General features: G+C 42.4%; 1 protein-coding gene across 1 annotated transcript; it reads left to right on the forward strand.

The window, feature by feature from the left end:
* The first annotated feature begins 4,399 nt into the window (after positions 1-4,399).
* LOC114656841 (TLC domain-containing protein 5-like) lies at positions 4,400-20,789 on the forward strand. Its single transcript, XM_028808416.2, has 3 exons — positions 4,400-4,563; positions 14,854-15,056; positions 19,267-20,789. Exons 2-3 carry the CDS (start codon positions 14,861-14,863, stop codon positions 19,809-19,811), a joined length of 741 nt encoding a protein of 246 aa, XP_028664249.1. The 5' UTR covers positions 4,400-4,563; positions 14,854-14,860; the 3' UTR covers positions 19,812-20,789.
* The last annotated feature ends 1,129 nt before the right edge of the window (positions 20,790-21,918 follow it).

The following is a 21,918-nucleotide window of genomic DNA, read 5'->3' on the forward strand; positions in this document are numbered from 1 at the left end:
CTTTAAGGAATGGCCTTCTTACTGCACTCACCCTGTCAAACCTGCAGCACTAAGTCTCCTCTTCACAGTACAATCTGACACTTGATTTATGTTGACCTGCTCTGTTAAGTTGTGCTTGAAGCTGCTGTGCCGTGAGGTGCCTATCAGGTGACCCTCAGGAACTTGTCTTCTCATTGGCTGGTGACTTTGGCTCTACCAGATCTCTTCCTATCAGAGTTTTGGATTGTGTAGGACACCACTGGACTTGCTGACTGACTTTTTTTTTTTTATTACAATTTCTGTAAATCAAAGGCCTACACTTCTAAGGGTTGTAATACTCGCTCCAATTTCATTTGTTAAATGCTGTTTTCTTGCCATTATCACTGGACTGTTGTCCAAGTAGTACTTCAGAGCAGGTGTTACAAACTCCAGTCCTGGAGGGCTGCAGTGGCTGCAGGTTTTCATCCTAACTCTTTTCTTAATGAGTGTTCTGTTTTTACTGCTAATTTACTTCTTTTGAACTAATTTGAATTGACCTGCTCTTGAAGACTCAGACCCCTTAATTGTTTCTTTTTCCTTAATTAGCAGCCAAACAATAATGAGATACAAAATGAGCCAAAACAACTGGTGTCCATCATACAATATCTGAAAATAAAGAAAGATGAAAGTCACAGGAATGTTGATCTGCTCAGGTCCCCCCTAAACATTTTAACAGAGCTCTTAGAAATAGAAAATCGACAATGTCAGAAATGTCTGTAAATGCACAATGAGAGCAGCAACAAGCCATGGAATTAAAGAATGCGTTTAATTAACGACAAGCATTGGCATCTCATTAAGCAGCTGGTTGGAGTGAAATTGGTTGGAGTTTGAGGCCTTCACTCAGTTGGTCTTCTCTTGGCTCACTCACTTCACATTTAATTTCTGTTTGGGTGCCATTTAAGAAAAGAAATAAAGCAATTCAGAGGAACGGTGAAGAAATTCAAGGGAACAAATCTTGAAAAAGCAATTAAATTATAATGAATTCACAAGAAGTTAATTAGCACAAACAGGGCACTCATTAAAAAAAGGGTTAGAATGAAAACCTGCAGCCACAATGGTCCTCCAGGACCGGAGTTGGTGACCCCTGCTTCAGAGGGTGTAGTGACACAGTCTGTTCCAATTCTGTTTTAAGACAGACAGAGTTTTTAAGTAATCTACAGAAGTTGGGACACCTGTGCAAACAGCTAAGATAAAGCTCTTTTTAATGGCCCTTTAATCTGTTACATCACTACGTGCGGTTCACAACCTCAGAGGATGCATACCAGCAATGTGGAAGGCTGTCCTAGTGATGGTCAGCAACAACAAAAACAGTATCTGGCTGCAGCTCCAGGAAAGTGTGGAGCTCCACGCTCAACAGGAAACCCGTGACCTCCATTATGGGGTCTGGAGGGCATCACTAGACAGCAAACACGCTACCTCCACACCCAAAATCATGATATTTTACAATGTGCCTGCTAAGACTATGGTTAAGGTTAGGGTTGTGGTGGGTTAAGGGGACTCAAATAATGGATGTCCTTACACTATGGTTAAGATTGGTTGGGTGGGGTTATCAGACTCAAAGTGACAAAAACAAGCTTACATAGGGGTCTCGTGTTTCCTGACTAGCGTGGAGCTCCACAGCCTAATACAACACAGCATTAAAATGATCCACACAACTGTAAATAGTAAAATGAAAAATAAAACTTGGAAAAGTATTCGATGACTACAAAAATACCCCACAATAAGGATAACATCATTCAAAATGATTAAAATAAATGCACAAACATTTTAATAAACCTCTAACTATAACAAATATAGTCTATAAGAATCGATCTTTTCTATACTGTATTTTTTTGTTTTGTAGCTGTAGCAAAGGACAACTGTATCTGTAATGTGTTCAGGACGTATAGTGTTCACTCTGGAGTGTCGGTCAGGACACTGGTGAATGATGCGGAGAATTCCACACTTCAGCTCAGAATAAAATTGATTTATTTGAAGATGTACACCTGTATTTGAATAGGTACAAATACATGCGTGCTCTCTGGTCATTAATGCACACTTCTTATTCATTCAGGACACTACTGACTCTTAGTTATTACAAAATATTTTTCTATGTGGAAATGACTACTGTAGTACACGTGCATCTTTTTCACTTTTTTTGAACATCCCATAATATGTGCTCTGGTGCAGGCTGGGAGGTGCACCTTGAAACGTGAGCCATGTCTCTTAATTTAAATGCTGTCTCTCTGACAGTAGCTGCTGGAAATGTATGTTGTCTTTTTACATATTTTGTTAATTTTTTAATGTGTTATTGCATGTAAAATATTCTACTGTATAGATCTACACAAGGCCTTGATGGTGCCATACGCTTCACCAGTGACAGAGCAAAGGTTTTGAACTGGGAAGGGCAAGTAAGCAAACTACACCATCACCACCACCACCTGCTAAATTTATAAGGTGGGTTCATTATAAGGTGTTCATAAGAAAATAAGAAACGGGAGGAGACCATTCAGTCCATCAAGCTTGTTTGTTTAGCCAACAGCTAAGCTGTCCCAATATTCCATCTCATTTCTTCTTAAAGGTTGTAAGAACATACATTTGATCAGCAAGAGGAGACCATTCCGCTAATGTGTTGCTCATTTGTTCAGGTAATAACTAAAATGCCCCAATATTTAATCGAGATTCTTCTTAAAGGTTATGAGAACATAAGGTTGACAAATGAGAGGAGACCATTCAATTCTTCAAGGTCAATGGATTTGAGTGGCGGGTGTTGGTAGCTGTTGGGATAATTACTGACTCCCTCTGACCTTAAACTGTGCAAATTAAATGTGCCGCTGAGTACTTGTGAGATTAATTGTATTTCCAGCACGTCTCCTCAGTTCTTGTCGCTTGACTGCATAGCCCATATAGAGCCTTGGGTGGGGATTGGGTCGACCTCAGCCTCTGGAGCATGAGGCCCTTAAGTTACGGAAACGGCACCCCTCTATGTCCATAGTGCTTGGATTTGGAAAGGGAAGGAGTGCTAGTCACTTGAGTTTTTCATAAATGGTGCTCCTTAGTGTCCATAGCATGCATTCAGTATTATTAGACTTTGAGTGAGGAGCACCTGTCCCTTGAGTTCAGTGGGAAGGGGGAATTCCAGATCGCACACCACTTCATTTTGATAAATGGGGACCCTTTGTGTCCATTGCTGCACATTCAGTATTATTAGATTTTAAAGATAAGGGACCTGCACTTGCTGGTCAAAGCCAATCTGGAGTCCTTGGGTCGGCCCCAGTGACTGCAGCATGTGTCCCTTGAGTTACCAAAACAGCGTCCGTCGGTGTCTATATCAAAGTGGGGAGGGGGATTCCGCATCGCACCCCTTGGTGTCCATATCGCTTAATTTCAGAAAGGTCTGGAGCATGCAAACCCAAACCCTGACTGAATTTTATAAACGTTTCTCATAGGTGTTCATAGTGCGCATTCAGCATTATTAGACTTTGAGAGCCAGAGGCCACCGGGACTAGAGCACTTGCCCCTGGAGTTACCAAAACGGTAGGCCTACCCCTCAGCATCCATGGTACGGTGGCTCCAGATCTTATGCCTCTTCAGTGTCATAAACGGCCCCCCCTCGGTGTCCAGAGCATGTGCCCCTTAACTTTCATAAACGGCGCCCAGGGCCGGATTAAGAGCTTTGGGGGCCCGTAGCACATTTCAAATTTGGGGGCCCTTTTGGTCTGCATCATCTGAAGTTTAGATTCTGAACAGTTCAAACCGGACTAAATAATTATTTTACTCTCGATTATAATAAGAATCTTATAATATTTATGTGAATTTTATGTGTTGGGCCCCTAAAGTTTTGTTGTGTAAGACATTTACAGTTTAAAAACGTAAAGATAATATTTTTAAAGACCAGTTTTTCAATGCTACACTTTTTCATTAAATATTGGGTCCACCATTTGGGGGCCCCCGAAATTGCGGGGCCCGTAGCATATGCTACATGTGCCTATTGGTTAATCCGGCACTGACGGCGCCTCTCGTGTGACTGTGCCCTTAGCGGACGCCTAATGGGTTGTCTGACCGTGCAGCCCCAGCTCTAGACCAAAGTGGTAAGGGGAGGGGGCAACTGAATATATCTGGCAGGTGAGAGGTGTGAAAACTCTCAAATATCCACCAATTAACTGTATATCCGAAAACGTAGGTAGGGTGGAGCTAAATGACCCACTGGATCCGTGCTGTTTGCTAAATTACAGTTATTGTGAAATAAAGCAATGTTTTGTTTTTTTGGAGAATGCGGAGAATTCTACGACCATTCATTACCAGCAGATGGTGATGTTCTGTTATCTGGCGAGCGTAACGTCAGTCCTCCCGCAGCAGATGACGCTGCTTCGGCTGTTGCCAGGGGTACCGGGCTGCGAGGATCATTCTTTTCCACTGGAGGGCGTATGTGAATAAACACTGAGAAGCTAAGCTATGGCTTCGTTACGCGGCAGGCCGGTAACGGAGAGTGCAGAATATGGACCGAGTCTCTGAGCTCTGAGCTGCTGGAGAGAACGCGAGAAGTGGATTCGTGCCCTGATACGGGTAAGTGCTTCAGTCGTACGCTCGCGACGATTTCATTTCTTTCATGCTGTGGAATCGGCGGTGCACACAATGCCAATCGCAGAGCGAGCGGCGTGCTGCACTGACTGTCAAAGCGGATCCCATGAAGTGAGTAATGATAGGGTCCTAACAAAAAAAAAAAAAACATGAAAAACAAGGATCACATCCAAGAGGGCAGGGATTTCGCTGCACTGGAGTCTGAACGCGAATAACAAGGCTTGCAAGAGACGTGGCCGGGACGCCAGCCCGTTGATGAGTACCCTTAAATCGGCTCATCCTGACTCGCAAAAAGAGTGGGGCAACGTGGCAAAGTGTGCAAACACCTTATGGGTCAAATTGTGGACCCTGGATCCGTAAAGTTCCTGGCAGTGGGCTGGCAGCTGGGTTCAGGGATTGGGGAAACTGTGTGGCAATGGAGAGATTAGTGACTGTTCTCAAAATGGAGCTAAGGGTCTTTAAAGTGATTTGAATGCAAACACATTGAGCCAGACTCATTATGATGTTCCATAAATAAAGTTAATAATACCATGAAAAATCAAATTGTCACCACACAAGTGATCCATCCAAAGCAAGTCCTTCAGGCCAGCTGCTACAAAAAGATAATCTGGTGGGATCAGAGTTAGCCACTTGAGCATTGGTTCTATGGCTTTGTGACCCGGAGTGACATTGAAGTGATTATCTTGTACAGCTTGAGAAGCAGAGATCACATGACACAAATGATGTAAACTGGGGTGGTGGGCACATGATTGGCATCAGGAAGCAGAAGGATGATACAGTGCCTGGGGGCTTTGATCGAAATGAGAGGATTTTGCACTGGCATGGTGGCATATGAGGATGAGAGGCTGAGGTAACAATCCATATGCAATTGGAGATCCATTAACTGAAAGAGGGGAGTATAGAGCACATGGGGATGAAGAGGAAAGGCATCTGCTCCTCATACTACTGGTGATATGGTGGCTGAGAGGAATCTCACACATGGGATGAAGCATAAGCAGCATCTCACATATTCATACAGTGCTTTTACCCTGCAAGTTAGTTAGTTGCATTTGGATAGCGATTTTCAAGACAGTGGGGAGCCACTTCCGCCACCTCCAATGTGCAACATCCATCTGGATGATGTGATGGTAGCCATTCTTGTGCCAGTGTATTCACCAAACATTTTCCGTTAGGAAGTGAAGGCACGAGAGAGATAGTTAGTCATTAAGGAAAAGGGGATGATTATGGGGCTAAAAAGACCAGGTCATGGTGGGAAAATTTAGCCAGGACATCATGGTACACCTTACTCTTTTCAAAGGATGCTCAGAACTTTTTATGACTATGGAGATCAGGACCTCAGTTTTACATCTCATCCAAATGACAGCACCAGCGTTTATAGCACAGTGTCCCTGTCACTACACTGGGGTTTTGGGATCCATATACAGATCACCATCACCACCACCACCACCACGTCTTCCTCTTTGGAAGGATTTTACTCATTTTTCATATACAGTTGGTGATCAAACGCACAGTGCCCATGGTCTTGTACTCGGGTGAATAGCATAGGCAGCATCTCTCACACTGATGCAATACTTATTATGAATATTGGAAATGGGGGGATTTCACTCCAGAAGTACTGGGCATAGGAAATTCATCACACAAGACACTCAGTGCCCATAATCAGAATTAAGTGATCTTGCACATGATGAGAAACACGTGGCATGCCAGTATGCTGCTCATCTTCCTTGTTCAGAATGAAGGGGCTTCACATAAGGAGTGATGCGTGTAGCCATTAAGGTGCCCATGGTCCAAATGAAGTTCTCAAATGCTTGTGTGTGGATCACATAGAAATTTAGGGAAATGTAATATGACACACACAATTGATTCTGTGCTGGCAACCATCCATAATATCGAAATGTAGGGATTTTGCCCAGGTGAGATGGGCATAGACAACACCTCACATACAATTGGTGATACAAGGCCGATCCTCTCAAGCTGAATAACACAATCTCACATTTGAGATATGGCATAAGCTACACATTGCATGCAGATTCGCTTCCCGTGATTTGAGTAGAGGAATTTCACACAAAGAAGTAATGGGCATAGGCATTCCAACCCATACAAGTAGTGATTTTAAAGCCATTGTCAGTGATCTTGTGCTTGTGTGTGGAGTACGAGGGGATGAAAGGGTGATTCATAATCTGTCGATAGGAGTATCACATTGGAGTTTTGTGTGTAAGCAGCACATTAGTGACTCAGCATTCAGCACTCATGATCTGAGTGAAAGGCATCTCATGCTGACGTGATCGGTGGTTGTGAGTGCCCATGGTATCACCATCCATCCACCTATCCAGTTTTGTAACCTGCTTATCCTGCGGTTTGTTCCAACAAGCTTTAGGTGTAAGGCAGGAACACCCGCAGATCCACCTAACCTGCATGTCTTTGGACTGAGAGAGGAGACCCCTGCGAATTCAGAGAGAACCGAAGACTTGAACCCTGTGCCACCATACCCTATGGCAGCACACCAAACAGAATTGGCCATACAGCAGTTACCCATAAATTTAAGGCCACCCTTGGGAGAAAGAGGCATAGGTAGTGCAGCTAATAAAGGCTTATTTAGATTTATTTTTATGTCTTCTGCATGGAAGTAATTTCAAGTTATTTCACCTTTGCAGAAAGCTGATTCAGCCATTCACCAACAGCATGTAAAACTGATGATGCAGCAGGCGGCACATCATGTTCAGGCCCTCGGCTTTAGTAAAGGCCTGCTTTGACGCAACATGTTGCACACTTTCATTGTCATTTGAATCTTTGATGGCTTTTCCTGGGTCTCATAATCATGCTGGTGTTAGGGGTGCACCAAGCAAGCACAGGGATACCCCCAAGGAGCGGGTGCTGGGCCCTCTCCTCTTCTTTCTATACACCTCCTCACTAGCCCCCATCATCTTGCCTCGTTGCTTCTATTATCAGTGCAATGCTGATGATGTGCAGCAGTACCTGCCGTTCCAACCAGAGGACCAAATGTTTTCAGCTGGAATCTTGACATGTCTCACTGATACTGCAACCTGGATGAAGGAACACCATCTCATGCTCAACCTGGCAAAGACAGACCTTCTTGTTATCCCAACTCGTCCACCTAATCAGCGCCCCATTTCTATTAAGACAGGCTTATTGCTAACACCTGCCTATTCTGTGTGTGACCGTGGGCTGGTGATCGATGACCAGCTGTCCCCCACTGACCATGTCTCCTAGTCTTGTAGATTCACTCCTTACAATATTCGCAGATTCAGACTGTACTCCTGGTCCAGGCTTTGGTCTGATCTCATCTGGACTACTTTAACTCACTTCTGGCAGGATTTCCCTAATGTGCTATCGGGCCTCTGTAGATGGTACAGAATGTGGTGGCCCGTCTTGTATTTAACCAGCCGAGGTGGGCACATGTCACTCCTCTCTTCAGGTCTCTACATTGGCTCCCTTTAGCAGCACACATTAATTTCAAATCCCTGATGCTTGCCTACTTATTATGATCGGCAGAGGTACCAGCATGTGTCACCAAGCTGCTACAGATGATTCAAAATGCAGCAGCACATTCTGTGTTCAACCAGCCGAGGCGGGCACGTGACACTCCGCTTTTCAGGTCACTCCACTGGCTCCCTGTTGCAGCACACATTAAGTTCAAATCCTTGATGTTTGCCTACAGTGTAGTCATTAGGTCAGCGCCTATATACACGTAGTTCCTTCTCGACCACTCAGGTCTTCTAATGAATAGCGTTTGGAGATGCCACCTCAGCGTGACATCAAATCTCAATCCAGACTCTTCATTGCATAGCTCCTGGCCAGTGGAATGAGCTGCCCACCTCACTTTGAAATTCTGACTCCCTCAGTGTGTTTAAGAAGTGTTTGAAGACCCTCTGGTTATGTAAATGTTTGTGTAACTGATCACTTAGGTTTTGTAATCTAGGACTTGTAACTCACTTGCATTTTGTTCTGAGCTCTTCACTTGAGATGATCAATTTTGTAACCTTGTCCTGTCACACTTGTTCCAGAGCTGTCCCCAAGACTGACATTTACTCGATTATGTTGGATAAAAGTGTCTGCTAGGCAAATAAATGTAAATGTTTGACTGCTTCACTAGAAATATGGAGACAAGAACGGCCTATTCAGCCCAACAAGCTTATCCACCCTGTTCATCGAGATTGTCCAAATGATGTCAGTCTTGCTGCTTGTGGTTATCAACTGATAGTTATACGATTATGTTATTGACATTTTTCATTCCTATGTTCAGGTTAGGTCAGTTAGTTATGTTGATAGTTATTCCTTTTCGTTCTGTTCAGAACATTGGCTCGGCACTGTAAGTTTCCATCTCTCTGTATCTTGGGCTGTCCGCTTTGCCTCTCCGATGGTCTCGAGTTCTAACTGTAGGGTTCTTCTCTATGTCAAGACTGGTCTTCCTCCTTTACCTTTTCCCTCAAGGGTAGGAGGGGGGGGTTCCATTCTAAGGTATGACCTCTTTGTCTGCTCCCTGCATAAGGTTTACAGGCTCCACTTCCATTTCCTTGTCTGGATGGTACTGATGATTGGCTGCTGCTGGGTTCTCCACCAGAGCTTTTGGTTTGAAATCCGCTGTGGCCACCTAATGTGCAGGATCAGTCGTAGGGCAGGTGTTGATAAAGACTTATAGGTTGTGATCAAGATGTTTCCAGGTCTCTGCCCCATTGAGTAACATGGATTTAACATTTGTGTTAAACACCCTCAATTTGGTATGAAGACTAAGGTTCTTATTGCTCCACACTGGTTTCAGGGCAACAGAGCCTTGGCATGCTTTAGTGATCCGGGCATTCACATCTTTGTCTGTCCATCCTGTTTTGCTAAACTCACTGCCCAAGTATGTGAAGCAATCCACATCTTCTTCGGCCTGTCCATTGATGGTGAGTGGAGCTTTCTGGAGGAGTTCACTTGCAGGCTGTTTGTCTTCATGTTGTTGATCTCCAGTCGTGAGGACCTGATAACACTGTATAGTCTGTTGGTCTTTGCCTGGATGTGCTGGTGGGTATGCAACAATAGTCCAAGGTCATCAGCAAAGTACAGGTCCTCCAGCTTCCAGGCCACAGTCCACTGTGTGCCCCTAGGCTGGCCCATTGTTGTTCTCATCATCCGATCAATCACGAGCAAGAAGAGGATTGGTGATGGGGGGCAGATCTTCATTGTGGATGGCTTGGCTACTGGTGTATTTGTAAGGTTGATTAGTGATTTCAAATAAGTCGGTTGTGGCTGGGTGTGTGAGCGTGCCAGGTGACAGACTGGTACCCCCTCTAGGCCTGCCAGGATAGGCTTCATCCTCGCAGGAACCTGCAGTGAGTTAAGTGGGGTTGAGAGTATATGTGTGCACGTTGTGACATACAGCATTCACTTCAGAGACTTGTTTCTTGATGGCTATTGAGCTTTCAGTTCGCAACGTCAGCATTTATGTCTTGTCAAAATTCCTATAGTAGGTTCTTGTGATTTGACAAGTTGTATTAGAATTTAAAATTTGGTCAATTATATTTTGACTAGTTAAAGTGGCATTTTAATGATCAAAAACTATTAATTCAGACGCTGTTAACCTAAGCAGTCAAAATGTAATTATCGCACTTTGAAGGATCCATAAAAGTCCATGAGTAATTCTTATGTTTTTCCTAGTTAAAACTGGAATTGCTGTTATCTGAATTTCACGTCTGACTGTTCAACATATAAATATAAATCTTATGCCCCTAGTCTCTGTTCTGAATAGTCAAAATAAAATTGTAGATTTTGAAAATAAGAATTAGCACAAGACTTTGAGCAATAGAATGGTTTTCTTTGTGCCAGCCAATGGTCTGATGAGACCAAAATTGACTTTTTTGGCCTTCAGATTAAACCCTATGCTTCTCTGCAGCAGGCCCTGGAAGAACTGTGAGGTTTAACTGAATACAAGAAAATAATGAGATATTCTGGGGGGTGTTTGGAACCTGACAGAGTCTGCAAGAAACCCGCAACTTGGGAGGTGGTTTGTTTTTCATCAAGGCAACAAACCCAATCATAAAGTCAAAGCTATACAGGAATGACTTTAAAACAACAACGTGAATGTCCTGGAGTGGCCGAGTTAGCGTCCAGATCCCATTTCAATTGAGAATTTGTGGCTGGACGTGACAAAGGCTGTTCACCCTCATTCGTCGTGATATCTGACTGGGCTGAGCAGTTTTGTGAAGAAGACGTTGTGGGAAAATGGTAGAGCTGATCGAGAAAGGAAGACCTGAGCACCCAGACTTAAGTCTGTCATGGCTGCTATCTCTTCAATACAGTGGAACCTCAGTTTGCGAGCATAATTCGTTCTGGAAACGTGCTCGTAGTCCAAAGAACTCGTATATCAAGTGAATTTCCCCATAAAAAATAATGGAAACTCAGATGATTTGTTCCACAACCCAAAACTATTCATATAAAAATGATTAATACAAAATATAAAAATACATAAAAGAAATTAACCTGCACTTTACCTTTGAAAAGAATCATGGCTGGTGTGAGTGAGTTTCTAAACTCTTGTGGGATTGCACCCAACGTGACGACGCGCGGAGGGGCGTCCCACAGCAATCGCAGTCTCCCAGCGCTGTAGCAGTGCACTGTAAAACCGAATTCGAAAAGATCGCGGACATGCTATAAGCGCCTGCCGTAGATGGGTGATACAAGGAACAAGGAACATTCTAAATGCGTAGGGCCCTGCCTGACTGCTGTGTCTGTGTATAGGAGAGCGGCAGATCCCGCTACAATAAATAACCGCGCTGTTGGTGTTTCAAGCTGAATAAAGCTGGTGTTGCTAAAGTACTGAGACTCTGCTTCGTGTTTTAGGGTGCAAGACGGGGACTCGCATGTCACAGCGAGCACACACACACACACACGCAAGCGTGCGCACACACACACAGTCACAATACTAATGCTGCAGTAAACACTATACGCTCGTACGGATGTTGACTATATGAGTGAGGCACGCCGACTCAGACGGAGAATAGGAGACAATTGCCCACAATCCCGCAGCGAGAGAGAGAGAAGAACCATCAGCTCAGTTGTGATCACATGACGCTCAGCTGACAAAGCGTATACAAACTACTCGTACTGCAAGACCTTGCTCGTTTATCAAGTCAAAATTTATTAAAAATTTTTGCTCGTCTTGCAAAACACTCGTAAACCGAGGTTCCACTGTACTGACTTGAAAGGGGCTGAATACTTACGCCATCACTTATTTTGTGTTTTAGATTTGTGATTAGTTTAGACGACTTTGCAGTGATTTGTGACATCAAAGGGTCTTTTTCTGCTGGTTACTGTCAAAAAAGCCAAATTAAATCCACTGTGATTCCTTGTCCATATTACTAAACGAGAATGGTAAACCGGATATGGACGCAGGGACCTGCCCGTGGATGCAGGAGACATAGTGCGCAGGCGCCACACAAAGCCCCCCTCCCCAGAGTGAAACGGGAGAGACTACGAACGTGCGCAGGCGCCACACAAAGCCCCCCACCCCAGAGCAAAACGGGAGAGACTACGAACCGTCTGACATTCCGCAAGCAGGATAAAGCGAGGTCAGAAATAAAAGACAGAGTAGGAAACAAAGTAAAACGTAGAGCAGGTTACAGATGATGAAAACTGGAATGCAACAGCTTCAAAAAAACCTAGGCACGAAACACATGCACAGCGAGATATAAAATATAAAGGCAGAAACAACGACAGTTAAACGTCCACACCACACAGCGGAGGCAGACCCGGAAGGTGCAGGCGCCTACATCGTGCGTCGGAAGGCGTGGGAAAGTACGAAAGGCAAAGGCGCCTACACAGCATGGTGAAACCCGACATAATACGGAAGGCGCAGGCGTTGCCGCCATATTGTGAGTGGCACTAATGTGTAGTGAGGGCGCAGGCGTCACCGCCATATTGTGCGTGGCACTACTGCTGAGTAAAGTTAGGAATAATGTGCTGCTTGGTGTGCCACACAAACCCCCCCACAGACTACTGAGTCCATGGAGACTACGAACGACATAACCACACAAACAACAGGAGTTAGCGCCCAACCCCAGTGTAAAACGGGACAGAATACGAAGTCGAGAAAGGTTCACAAATCAAACCCGACATGATACGCCACCCCAGAGTAAAACGGGACAGACTACGGAGTCCAGAAAGGGTCACAAATCAATTGGAGTACGGAAAGCGCCAGACAGTACGCAAACACACTACACATGCATGATCCACGCACCTCTAATAACCCGCAAGCAAAAACACGATATGGTACAGAAACCCCACAAATACGGACTCCACAACATATTTAAATCACATTACAGTGATACAATATTAACAGTGCAACCACACAAGACACAGGCACAACACCTGCAGGAAATAAGAATAAACGAACACTCCGTATTAAAGGTTCGTCATCCTCACACGTGAAGACTATACAGCATAAGTTAATCATCACATTACAGTCATACATGTTTAACAATTCAAGCACAGAAAACGCTACGTATTAACAGTAAGTGCAATCCATTATCCATATTACTAACGCTAAACAAGGAAGAACTAATGGAGTTGCGCTCACGCCTCCAAAACAATACACCAGATACCACTGTTAACGCGATGGGCTATATAATGTCCAAAGAATATTGATGTTGATCACATAAATTACCAAGTCATTGCATTACTTCCTGGAGAAAGCTGCCTCTTTCGAAGTACTGACAAAATTGATTCTGAAGACATTGAACATCTTAATTTCCCTTTACAATATCTGAACACTATTAACCCAGCTGGATTGCCACAACACAATCTTAACCTTAAAATCGGAACAATTGTCATGCTATTAAGAAACCTTAATACTAAACAAGGTTTATGCAACGGTACACGTTTAGTCATCAACACCATGACAGACAACGTTATTGAAGCAAAAATACTTACAGGATCACATTCTAACAATACTGTTTTAATTCCTAGAATTGACGTTACAAGTTCTGCCCTTGAATTGCCATTTACACTTGGGTGACGCCAATTTCCCAATAAACCTGCATTTGCCATGACAATCAACAAATCCCAAGCACAGACCATGGACAAAGTTGGCATATACCTCTCTGAGCGCGTATTTGGACATGAACAACTTTATGTAGCCTTCTCATGAGTTCGGCGTTCATCTGACATTAAAGTTAAAGTTATAGATACTCCAATACCAAGGAAAACTCATTCAAGGACAACAAACCATCTTTACTACAGATTTTGTATATAAACAGATATTCCAATAAATCTTTGTGATTTACTATACAATGCGTTCTTTACTTCCTATCCACCATCTGAAACTGCGGAGGCATAAACAGGCACGGGTTTCAAACCGAACGAGCTCAACTGACGGAAATACGCCTACAACGTGCGTCTCAAACGCGAGAAGAAGCAGGGCAAGCACGGGTTCAAAACAACACAAGCTCCTACAACACGCGTCTGAAACTACGGCTGACCAGCGGGCACGGGTTCAAAACGCCAGGGGTAGGCGAGCGAAGTGAGCAGGGGGGCGGAGCCCCCTTGTATAACACTAAACTTTGAAACCTTTCAGGGTTTAAGGGTTGATTTTTATATGCACCATACAGTCACCATAAGAACTGGTGTTGTTACATGGTGGCTTTTTCCATTTTTGGCACCTGTTGGTGTGAAAACTGATCTTTTTTTGTTTCTTTTCTTTGCCAGTTTATGGATTTCATCTGCTACTGTATGATGATCGCATGTCCTTTAGCATTTTTAACAAACAAACAAGCACAAGAGCAGAATTATGACTTGACCAAGCAGGACAGTAGTGGTAGTATCTGAACTTACTGAAGCAGCACAGAGCAGCTCAAAGAAACAGCCTGGTGAGCGGCCATCCCTGACGTATTAGTGATGGGCCGATGCGGGAGAGCAGCTGCCTATAGAGCTGTCAGGTATTACTGAGAGGCGTCTGGCCAGGAAACATCCATGTGGATAGCTTGTTTGACAGCTGCGTAAAAAGTATAGTTAAGTAAATAGTAAGAAAAAAAAAAACGTGTTTGTGATCTAGAGCATTTGAAGTGTCGAGTTGACTTGGCATGCTCTTCTGAAATGGCAGCATTTACAAATATCAAGAGGCCCAAGGAAGGTCAATATATTATGTGTTATGAAGTAGGGGAGAGAGAAAACAATCCCAACAATTCTACACAGTGCATACAGAGGGACATTGACTGTGCTGGCATACCCCCAGGTGGCCCAGGCTGTCTTTATTTCTAATTTTCTTGCTTCTTTCTTCAGAGCAGAGATGACATCACTGATTCTACAGGTGGCCTGCAGCCTGATTGGCTGGATCTCCACCTATACCACACTCTGCCACATCAATGAGCACCGGGGCTACGAATGGAACTGCCGCCTAGTAACACTGCTGCATGGGCTACTGGTGGTCAGCATGACGGCCTACGTTGGCTTTGTTGATGGACCTTGGCCTTTCACGGATCCAGGTGGGGCTTCTAGACTAGTGGCAGATGGTCCTGTTTATTTTTGTTCAACGTTTGTTTATTATGTAGTGCCTTGTCTGTCTGTCTATTATATAGTCCCTTTCATATCTATCTATCTATCTATCTATCTATCTATCTATCTATCTATCTATCTATCTATCTATCTATCTATCTATCTATCTATCTATCTATCTATGTATTATATAGTGTCTTTCACATATCTATCTATTTATCTACCTATCAATCTATTATATAATGTCTTTCACATCTATTATATAGTGCCTTTCACATACAGTCATATGAAAAAGTTTGGGAACCCCTCTCAGCCTGCATAATAATTTACTTTCAACAAAAAAGATAACAGTGGTATGTCTTTCACTTCCTAGGAACATCTGAGTACTGCGGTGTTTTCCGAACAAAGATTTATAGTGAAGCAGTATTTAGTTATATGAAATTAAATCAAATGTGAAAAACTGGCTGTGCACAAATGTGGGTCCCCTTGTCATTGTGGTGATTTGAATACTTGTCACTGCTCAATGCTGATTACTTGGTTGGATGAGCTCGTTAAGCCTTGAACTTCATAGACAGGGGTGTCCAATCATGAGAAGAGGTATTTAAGGTGGTCAATTGCAAGTTGGGCTTCCCTTTGACTCTCCTCTGAAGAGTGACAGCATGGGATCCTCAAAGCAACTCTCAAAAGATCTGAAAACAAAGATTGTTGAGTCTCCTGGTTTAGGGGAAGGCTACAAAAAGCTATCTCAGAGGTTTAAACTGTCAGTTTCAACTGTAAGGCATGTCATCAGGAAATGGAAGGCCACAGGCACAGTTGCTGTTAAACCCAGCAGGTCTGGCAGGCCAAGAAAAATACAGGAGTGGCATATGAGCAGGATTGTGAGAATGGTTACAGACAACCCACAGATCACCTCCAAAGACCTGCAAGAACATCTTGCTGCAGATGGTGTATCTGTATATCGTTCTACAATTCAGCACAATTTGCACAAAGACCATCTGTATGGCAGGGTGATGAGAAAGAAGCCCTTTCCGCACTCACACCACAAACAGTCACTTGTTGTATGCAAATGCTCATTTAGACAAGCCAGATACATTTTGGAACAAAGTGCTTTGGACTGATGAGACAAAAATGGAGTTATTTGGTCAGAACAAAAAGCGCTTTGAATGGTAGAAGAAGAACACCGCATTCCAATAAAAACACCTGCTACCTACTGTCAAATTTGGTGGAGGACAATGCGTAGAATGAAGCAACAAGGAACACACATCATGATTTGAATCTCACAAATAACAGAGAATCTCGTCTGTCTGATGTCTCATATTTTACATACCATAACAGACTGGAAACAAAGAATTAAAGGGCGCAGAGATTGTTGCTAAATTCATAACAGCACCCTTCAGTCAGGCAGCATGCTCCTGGCTCTTAGAAAAGGGGTTGAGCATGACTGCCCTGGAAGATTGGCACTCAGTTGGTAAATGTGACATGGGCTGTGATTTTCAGGCATTCAATCTGATGTGGTGCAGTGAAGCAAACGACAAATCTGACATCGGCTTTTGGTAAACTGGTGACTTGAAATTGCCCCCATGTTACACGTATGTGTGTGAGCATGCCCAGTGATGGGTTTTCACCTTGCCCAGGGTTGGTTCCTGCCATGCACCCAAAGCTTCTGGGATATCCTCCATAGTCCCAACCCTGAACTGGACTAATTAAGTTTGAAAATATGGTGTCAGGCTGATTTGTTGAGATGCATATCAGCACCTCCAGAACAGGGTGGAGTACACTCTCCAGTTTGGGGAGAAGGTGTTCTGGGTCTTGCTGCCTTCTCCCCTCACTTGTGAACAAGAGATCAGCAGATAAATTAGAGTGGCATCAGCAGTTATACGGATATTGTACCCTTCAGTCACGGTGAAGAGAGTGCTAAGCAAAAAGGCAAAGCACTCGACTTACCAGTTGATCTACATTCCAACCCTCACCTTTGAGCACAAGCTTTGGGTAGTGACCGAAAGAGACTGATCACAAATAGGGAGCGAGGGTGAGGAGTGCAGATATTCATGAAGAACTCGGAGCAGAGCTGCTGCTCATCCACATTGAAAGGAGCCATTTAAGGTGCTATTGATCTGTCTTATATAGTGCCTTTCACATCTATCTGTATCCATCTATCTATCAATTATATAGTGCCTTTCATATCTATCTTATAAAGTGCCTTTCACATCTATCTATTATATAGTACCTTTCATATCTATCTATTACATAGTGCCTTTCACATCTATCTATCTTATATAGTGCCTTTCACATCTATCTTATATAGTGCCTTTCACATATATCTACATCCATCTCTCTATTATATAGTGCCTTTCATATCTATCTTATATAGTGCCTTTCATATCTATCTTATACAGTGCCTTTCACATATATCTACATCCATCTATCTATTATATAGTGCCTTTCATATCTATCTTATATAGTGCCTTTCACATCTATCTATTATATAGTGCCTTTCATATCTATCTATTATATAGTGCCTTTCATATCTATCTGTCTGTCTCTGTTATATAGTAATATATCTATCATATAGTGCCCTTTCTATCTATCTATCTTATATAGTGCCTTTCACATCTATCTATTATATAGTACCTTTCATATCTATCTGTCTATTTTATATGGTGCCTTTCACATCTATCTATCAATTATATAGTGCCTTTCATATCTATCTGTCTGTCTGTTATATAGTAATACATCTATTATATAGTGCCTTTCATATCTATCTGTCTATCTTATATAGTGCCTTTCACATCTATCTATATCCATCTATCTATTATATAGTGCCTTTCATATCTATCTTATATAGTGCCTTTCACATCTATCTATATATTATATAGTGCCTTTCACATCTATCTATCATATAGTGCCTTTCACATCTATCTATTATATAGTGCCTTTCATATCTATCTATCATATAGTGCCTTTCACATCTATCTATATCCATCCATTATATAGTGCCTTTCACATCTATCTATCATATAGTGCCTTTCACATCTATCTATTATATAGTGCCTTTCATATCTATCTATCATATAGTGCCTTTCACATCTATCTATATCCATCTATTATATAGTGCCTTTCACATCTCTTTTTTTTTATTTTATTGATTTTATTGTTTTATTGTAATCATTCCATACAAATTGATAAATTTTTACAAAAAATAGGATTGAAAACAAATCAACCCCCACCCCTGAGAAAGAGAGCATGGCCAACGGAATAAAACTTGAAGCTAGTAAAAATAAATAAATAAATTGATGAGTTTAATAGGTGGATAAAGATAAATGGAGAAGAAAAGGAAATGTTATGAGAATCTACTTCCTCTGTGCTTTAAGAGCTTATTCTAAAATATTGTTGATTAGAACCTGCCAGGTTTTGAAAAAGTTCTGCAAAGACCCTCTACTGTCTATCTATCTTATGTTGTGCCTTTCATATCTATCTATTATATAGTGCCCTATCTATCTATCTATCTATCTATCTATCTATCTATCTATCTATCTATCTATCTATCTATCTATCTATCTATCTATCTATCTATCTATCTATCTATCTATCTATCTATCTATCTATCTATTATATAGTGCCCTATCTATCTATCTATCTATCTATCTATCTATCTATCTATCTATCTATCTATCTATCTATCTATCTATCTATCTATCTATCTATCTATCTATCTATCTATCTATCTATCTATTATATAGTGCCCTATCTATCTATCTATCTATCTATCTATCTATCTATCTATCTATCTATCTATCTATCTATCTATCTATCTATCTATCTATTTATCTATCTATCTATCTATCTATGACATGCTGGAGAGATTATGTCTTTGATATATACCCAAAGTCCAGACAGGGCACTAGTCCTACACATATACTTGGAATACCCAGAGACACACAGACACTAGGACAATTCTCCACACACATTAGCTGAACGGGAATTCGAAAAGGAAATGTAAAGGGATCTGGGTGTAAGGTTTAAAAATGGATTCGGGCATAGCTGTAGGTCAGCGAGGAGAGTGTAGAGATACGTTGGACTTGGCATCTAGACAGTAGCTGACGGACGCACGCTCTCTCCTGTAATGTTGCTCCACATTTGTTGCTGAAGATGTTAACAGAGCTGCCTTTATTAACTTGCATATGTTTTTGTGTCCTGCAGGTTCTCCCAACAGCCCTCTACAAGTGCAGGTGCTATGCTTGAGCCTGGGCTACTTCATCTTCGACATGTGCTGGTGTATCTACTTCCAGACAGAGGGGCTGGTGATGCTGGCCCACCACACCATGAGCATCTTTGGCATTGTACTGGCCCTGGCACTAGAGGAGTCTGCCATTGAAGTAAATGCTGTTCTTTTTGGCAGCGAGATCACCAACCCACTACTGCAGGCGCGCTGGTTCCTTCGCAGCGTGGGTCGTTACGATTCTTTGATTGGAGATCTGGTGGACGCCGCCTTTGTGTTGCTCTTTGCAGGCATGCGGATTGGCGTGGGTGCCCGAATGCTGTATTGCGAGCTGGCATCACCCCGTCCCCGTCTGGTGGTCAAAGTCTGTGGCGTGGCTATGTATGTCCTCTCCTGGGTGTTTATGGTGAGCATTGGACGCTTTGCCTGGAAGAAGAGCAGTCAAAAGTACAGGAAGTGGCAAGAGCACAGGAAGGTGGCTGCTGTCCACGTGGTGGCCAATGGCAATGCTAAGAAAGTGGACTGAAAGAGAGGCAGCCATAGTTGGCTTAATTAGCACAATAGAGCAGAGTAGGGGAAAGTGACATTTGCACTAAACTGACACTTCAAGCCTGGAGTAGCAGTAAACTGACTAGTCTACAGCGGGAGGAGGCATTAATTCATAACTCTACAGGTGGGGGGTTTGTCCCTCACGTCAAGAGTAGGATGGGATAGGGTGGAAATGGGAGTCGGGGGGGGGTGGGGTCATATTTATTTATTTAAATGTGTGTAGCAGTTTACAGATTGGATAGGATGGTGTTAAAATGGTGTGCTGTCACCTGTCCTGTGGGAACACTGTCACATGACCTTTGCGGGACAGTTTACTTGAACCAGATAAGGGCTTCTGGAATAATCCATCTGTGGAATGTGGGGACTGGATAAGTGGCATGTCTTAGTGTGTCACCCTGTTCTGGCCGGGTGATCCTGACCGTGTATGCATTTGAGTGGTTGACGCGCTGGGGATGAAGAACATCAGGTAAAGTTTAATAATTGTGGACAGCATCCGTTTTTTTTTTTATAATGTACTCTTTATTTATTTGTACAAATCTATTTGATGTACCAATGAGGCAGGTTGAGTGTAAATACATCTCAACGCTTTCTTCTATGGACCTTCACAGATTTTCTCTGGGTCATCCAGGCAGAGCTGGGAGGCTAAGAGGCTTCATTTATTTGGGTAGGCTGCTCTCCATTAAAATAATGAAGCGTAATGAACAAAAAGATGGGGTGTTTGGGAATTGAGTTTGAAATTTACTGTGGGAGGCTATGTCATGCACAGGTGTCCCGCAGGGCCCTCGACTGTTCGACCACTTTAAGCACAATTCATCTGAGCCCATCCACATTTTTACATTGCTGACCTTATGTTAGGGGCCTTCTATTTCCACCGATGGTGGTGTGTTTTAGAAATACTGGGAGACATTTTAGCTTCTAACACAGTGATTATTAAAATGTGTTTGATCCCTTCTAACGGTTTCTGTGTACATTTATTTTTGTACATCTCCAGGTATGTTTAGGTGAAGCATTTATTATAAAACACTTGTAACTCAAAACTCAACTCAAAATTGTCAACACGTGCATGTGTGTGTGTGAGAGTTGCCCAACAGTGGGCATTAACACTGTTTTTATCAATCCCATACCAAATAGCATATAACAAAGGCATACAGATTGCATGATGCACTGCAAGCATTAACACTGAGGTCGGCGTTGATTATTTAGATTTCAACTGAAGTGCTATTACTATCTACTACTAATAATAATAATATATTTTATTTATATGGTACTTTTTCCATGCTCAAAGCACAGCACAAATATTCTAAAACGTACAAAGGAAATAAATGCACAGAAAAAGATCAAATTGGTATCACTGGATACAAGCTAACATTAAACATGAAATTGTGGATTAATAAATGAAACTTAAAGCTCTAAATTAGAATAAGAGACAACAAGCAGGAATACTAATAATCACTCTATTATATAAAAAAAAATCCTGGGACAAGACGAGATCTTTTTCAAGTCCCGTGAGTTGAGACCTTGGCCGTGAGATTTTTTCAAGTACCAACCAAATTCAACCACACACACGGTTCTCTCACCTCTCATTGGTGTGAATGCTTTTAATAGACACAGTTCCTGCACTCTCAGCTCTTATAAATTTTAACATTTTCCTCACTTTAAGTTCCCAATTAAAAAAGTCGTATTATGTCCAAGTCTTATTGAAGAATTTCATCACGAAGGGTTATCAACAGAAAAAATGAGTACACGGGCAATCCTAGAAACGAGAAAGTCAAACGAATTAATGCCAAAAATGTTGATTGGTTACACGGCAAATTGGTTAAATGCATAACAATAGACTGTGCTGAGACAGTTGGTGGTGATGATGCGGAAGATGAAAACATCAACTTACAATATCACGAAGAATACCTACAACCGTTAACAGCGTACAGTCTTCCACCACATGAATTACTGTAGGAAGAAGGATGTGTCCAAGAAAGGTAATGTAGTACATCTTCAGGGGATAACATTAGAATTCAAAAAAGTCATTTTATTTAATAGAGAGAAAGAAACAAAATTCACTCACGGGCAGTTATATGTTGCGTTGT

This window comes from Erpetoichthys calabaricus, chromosome 9, assembly GCF_900747795.2.
Source record: "Erpetoichthys calabaricus chromosome 9, fErpCal1.3, whole genome shotgun sequence".
NCBI classification, from domain to species: Eukaryota; Metazoa; Chordata; class Cladistia; order Polypteriformes; family Polypteridae; genus Erpetoichthys; species Erpetoichthys calabaricus.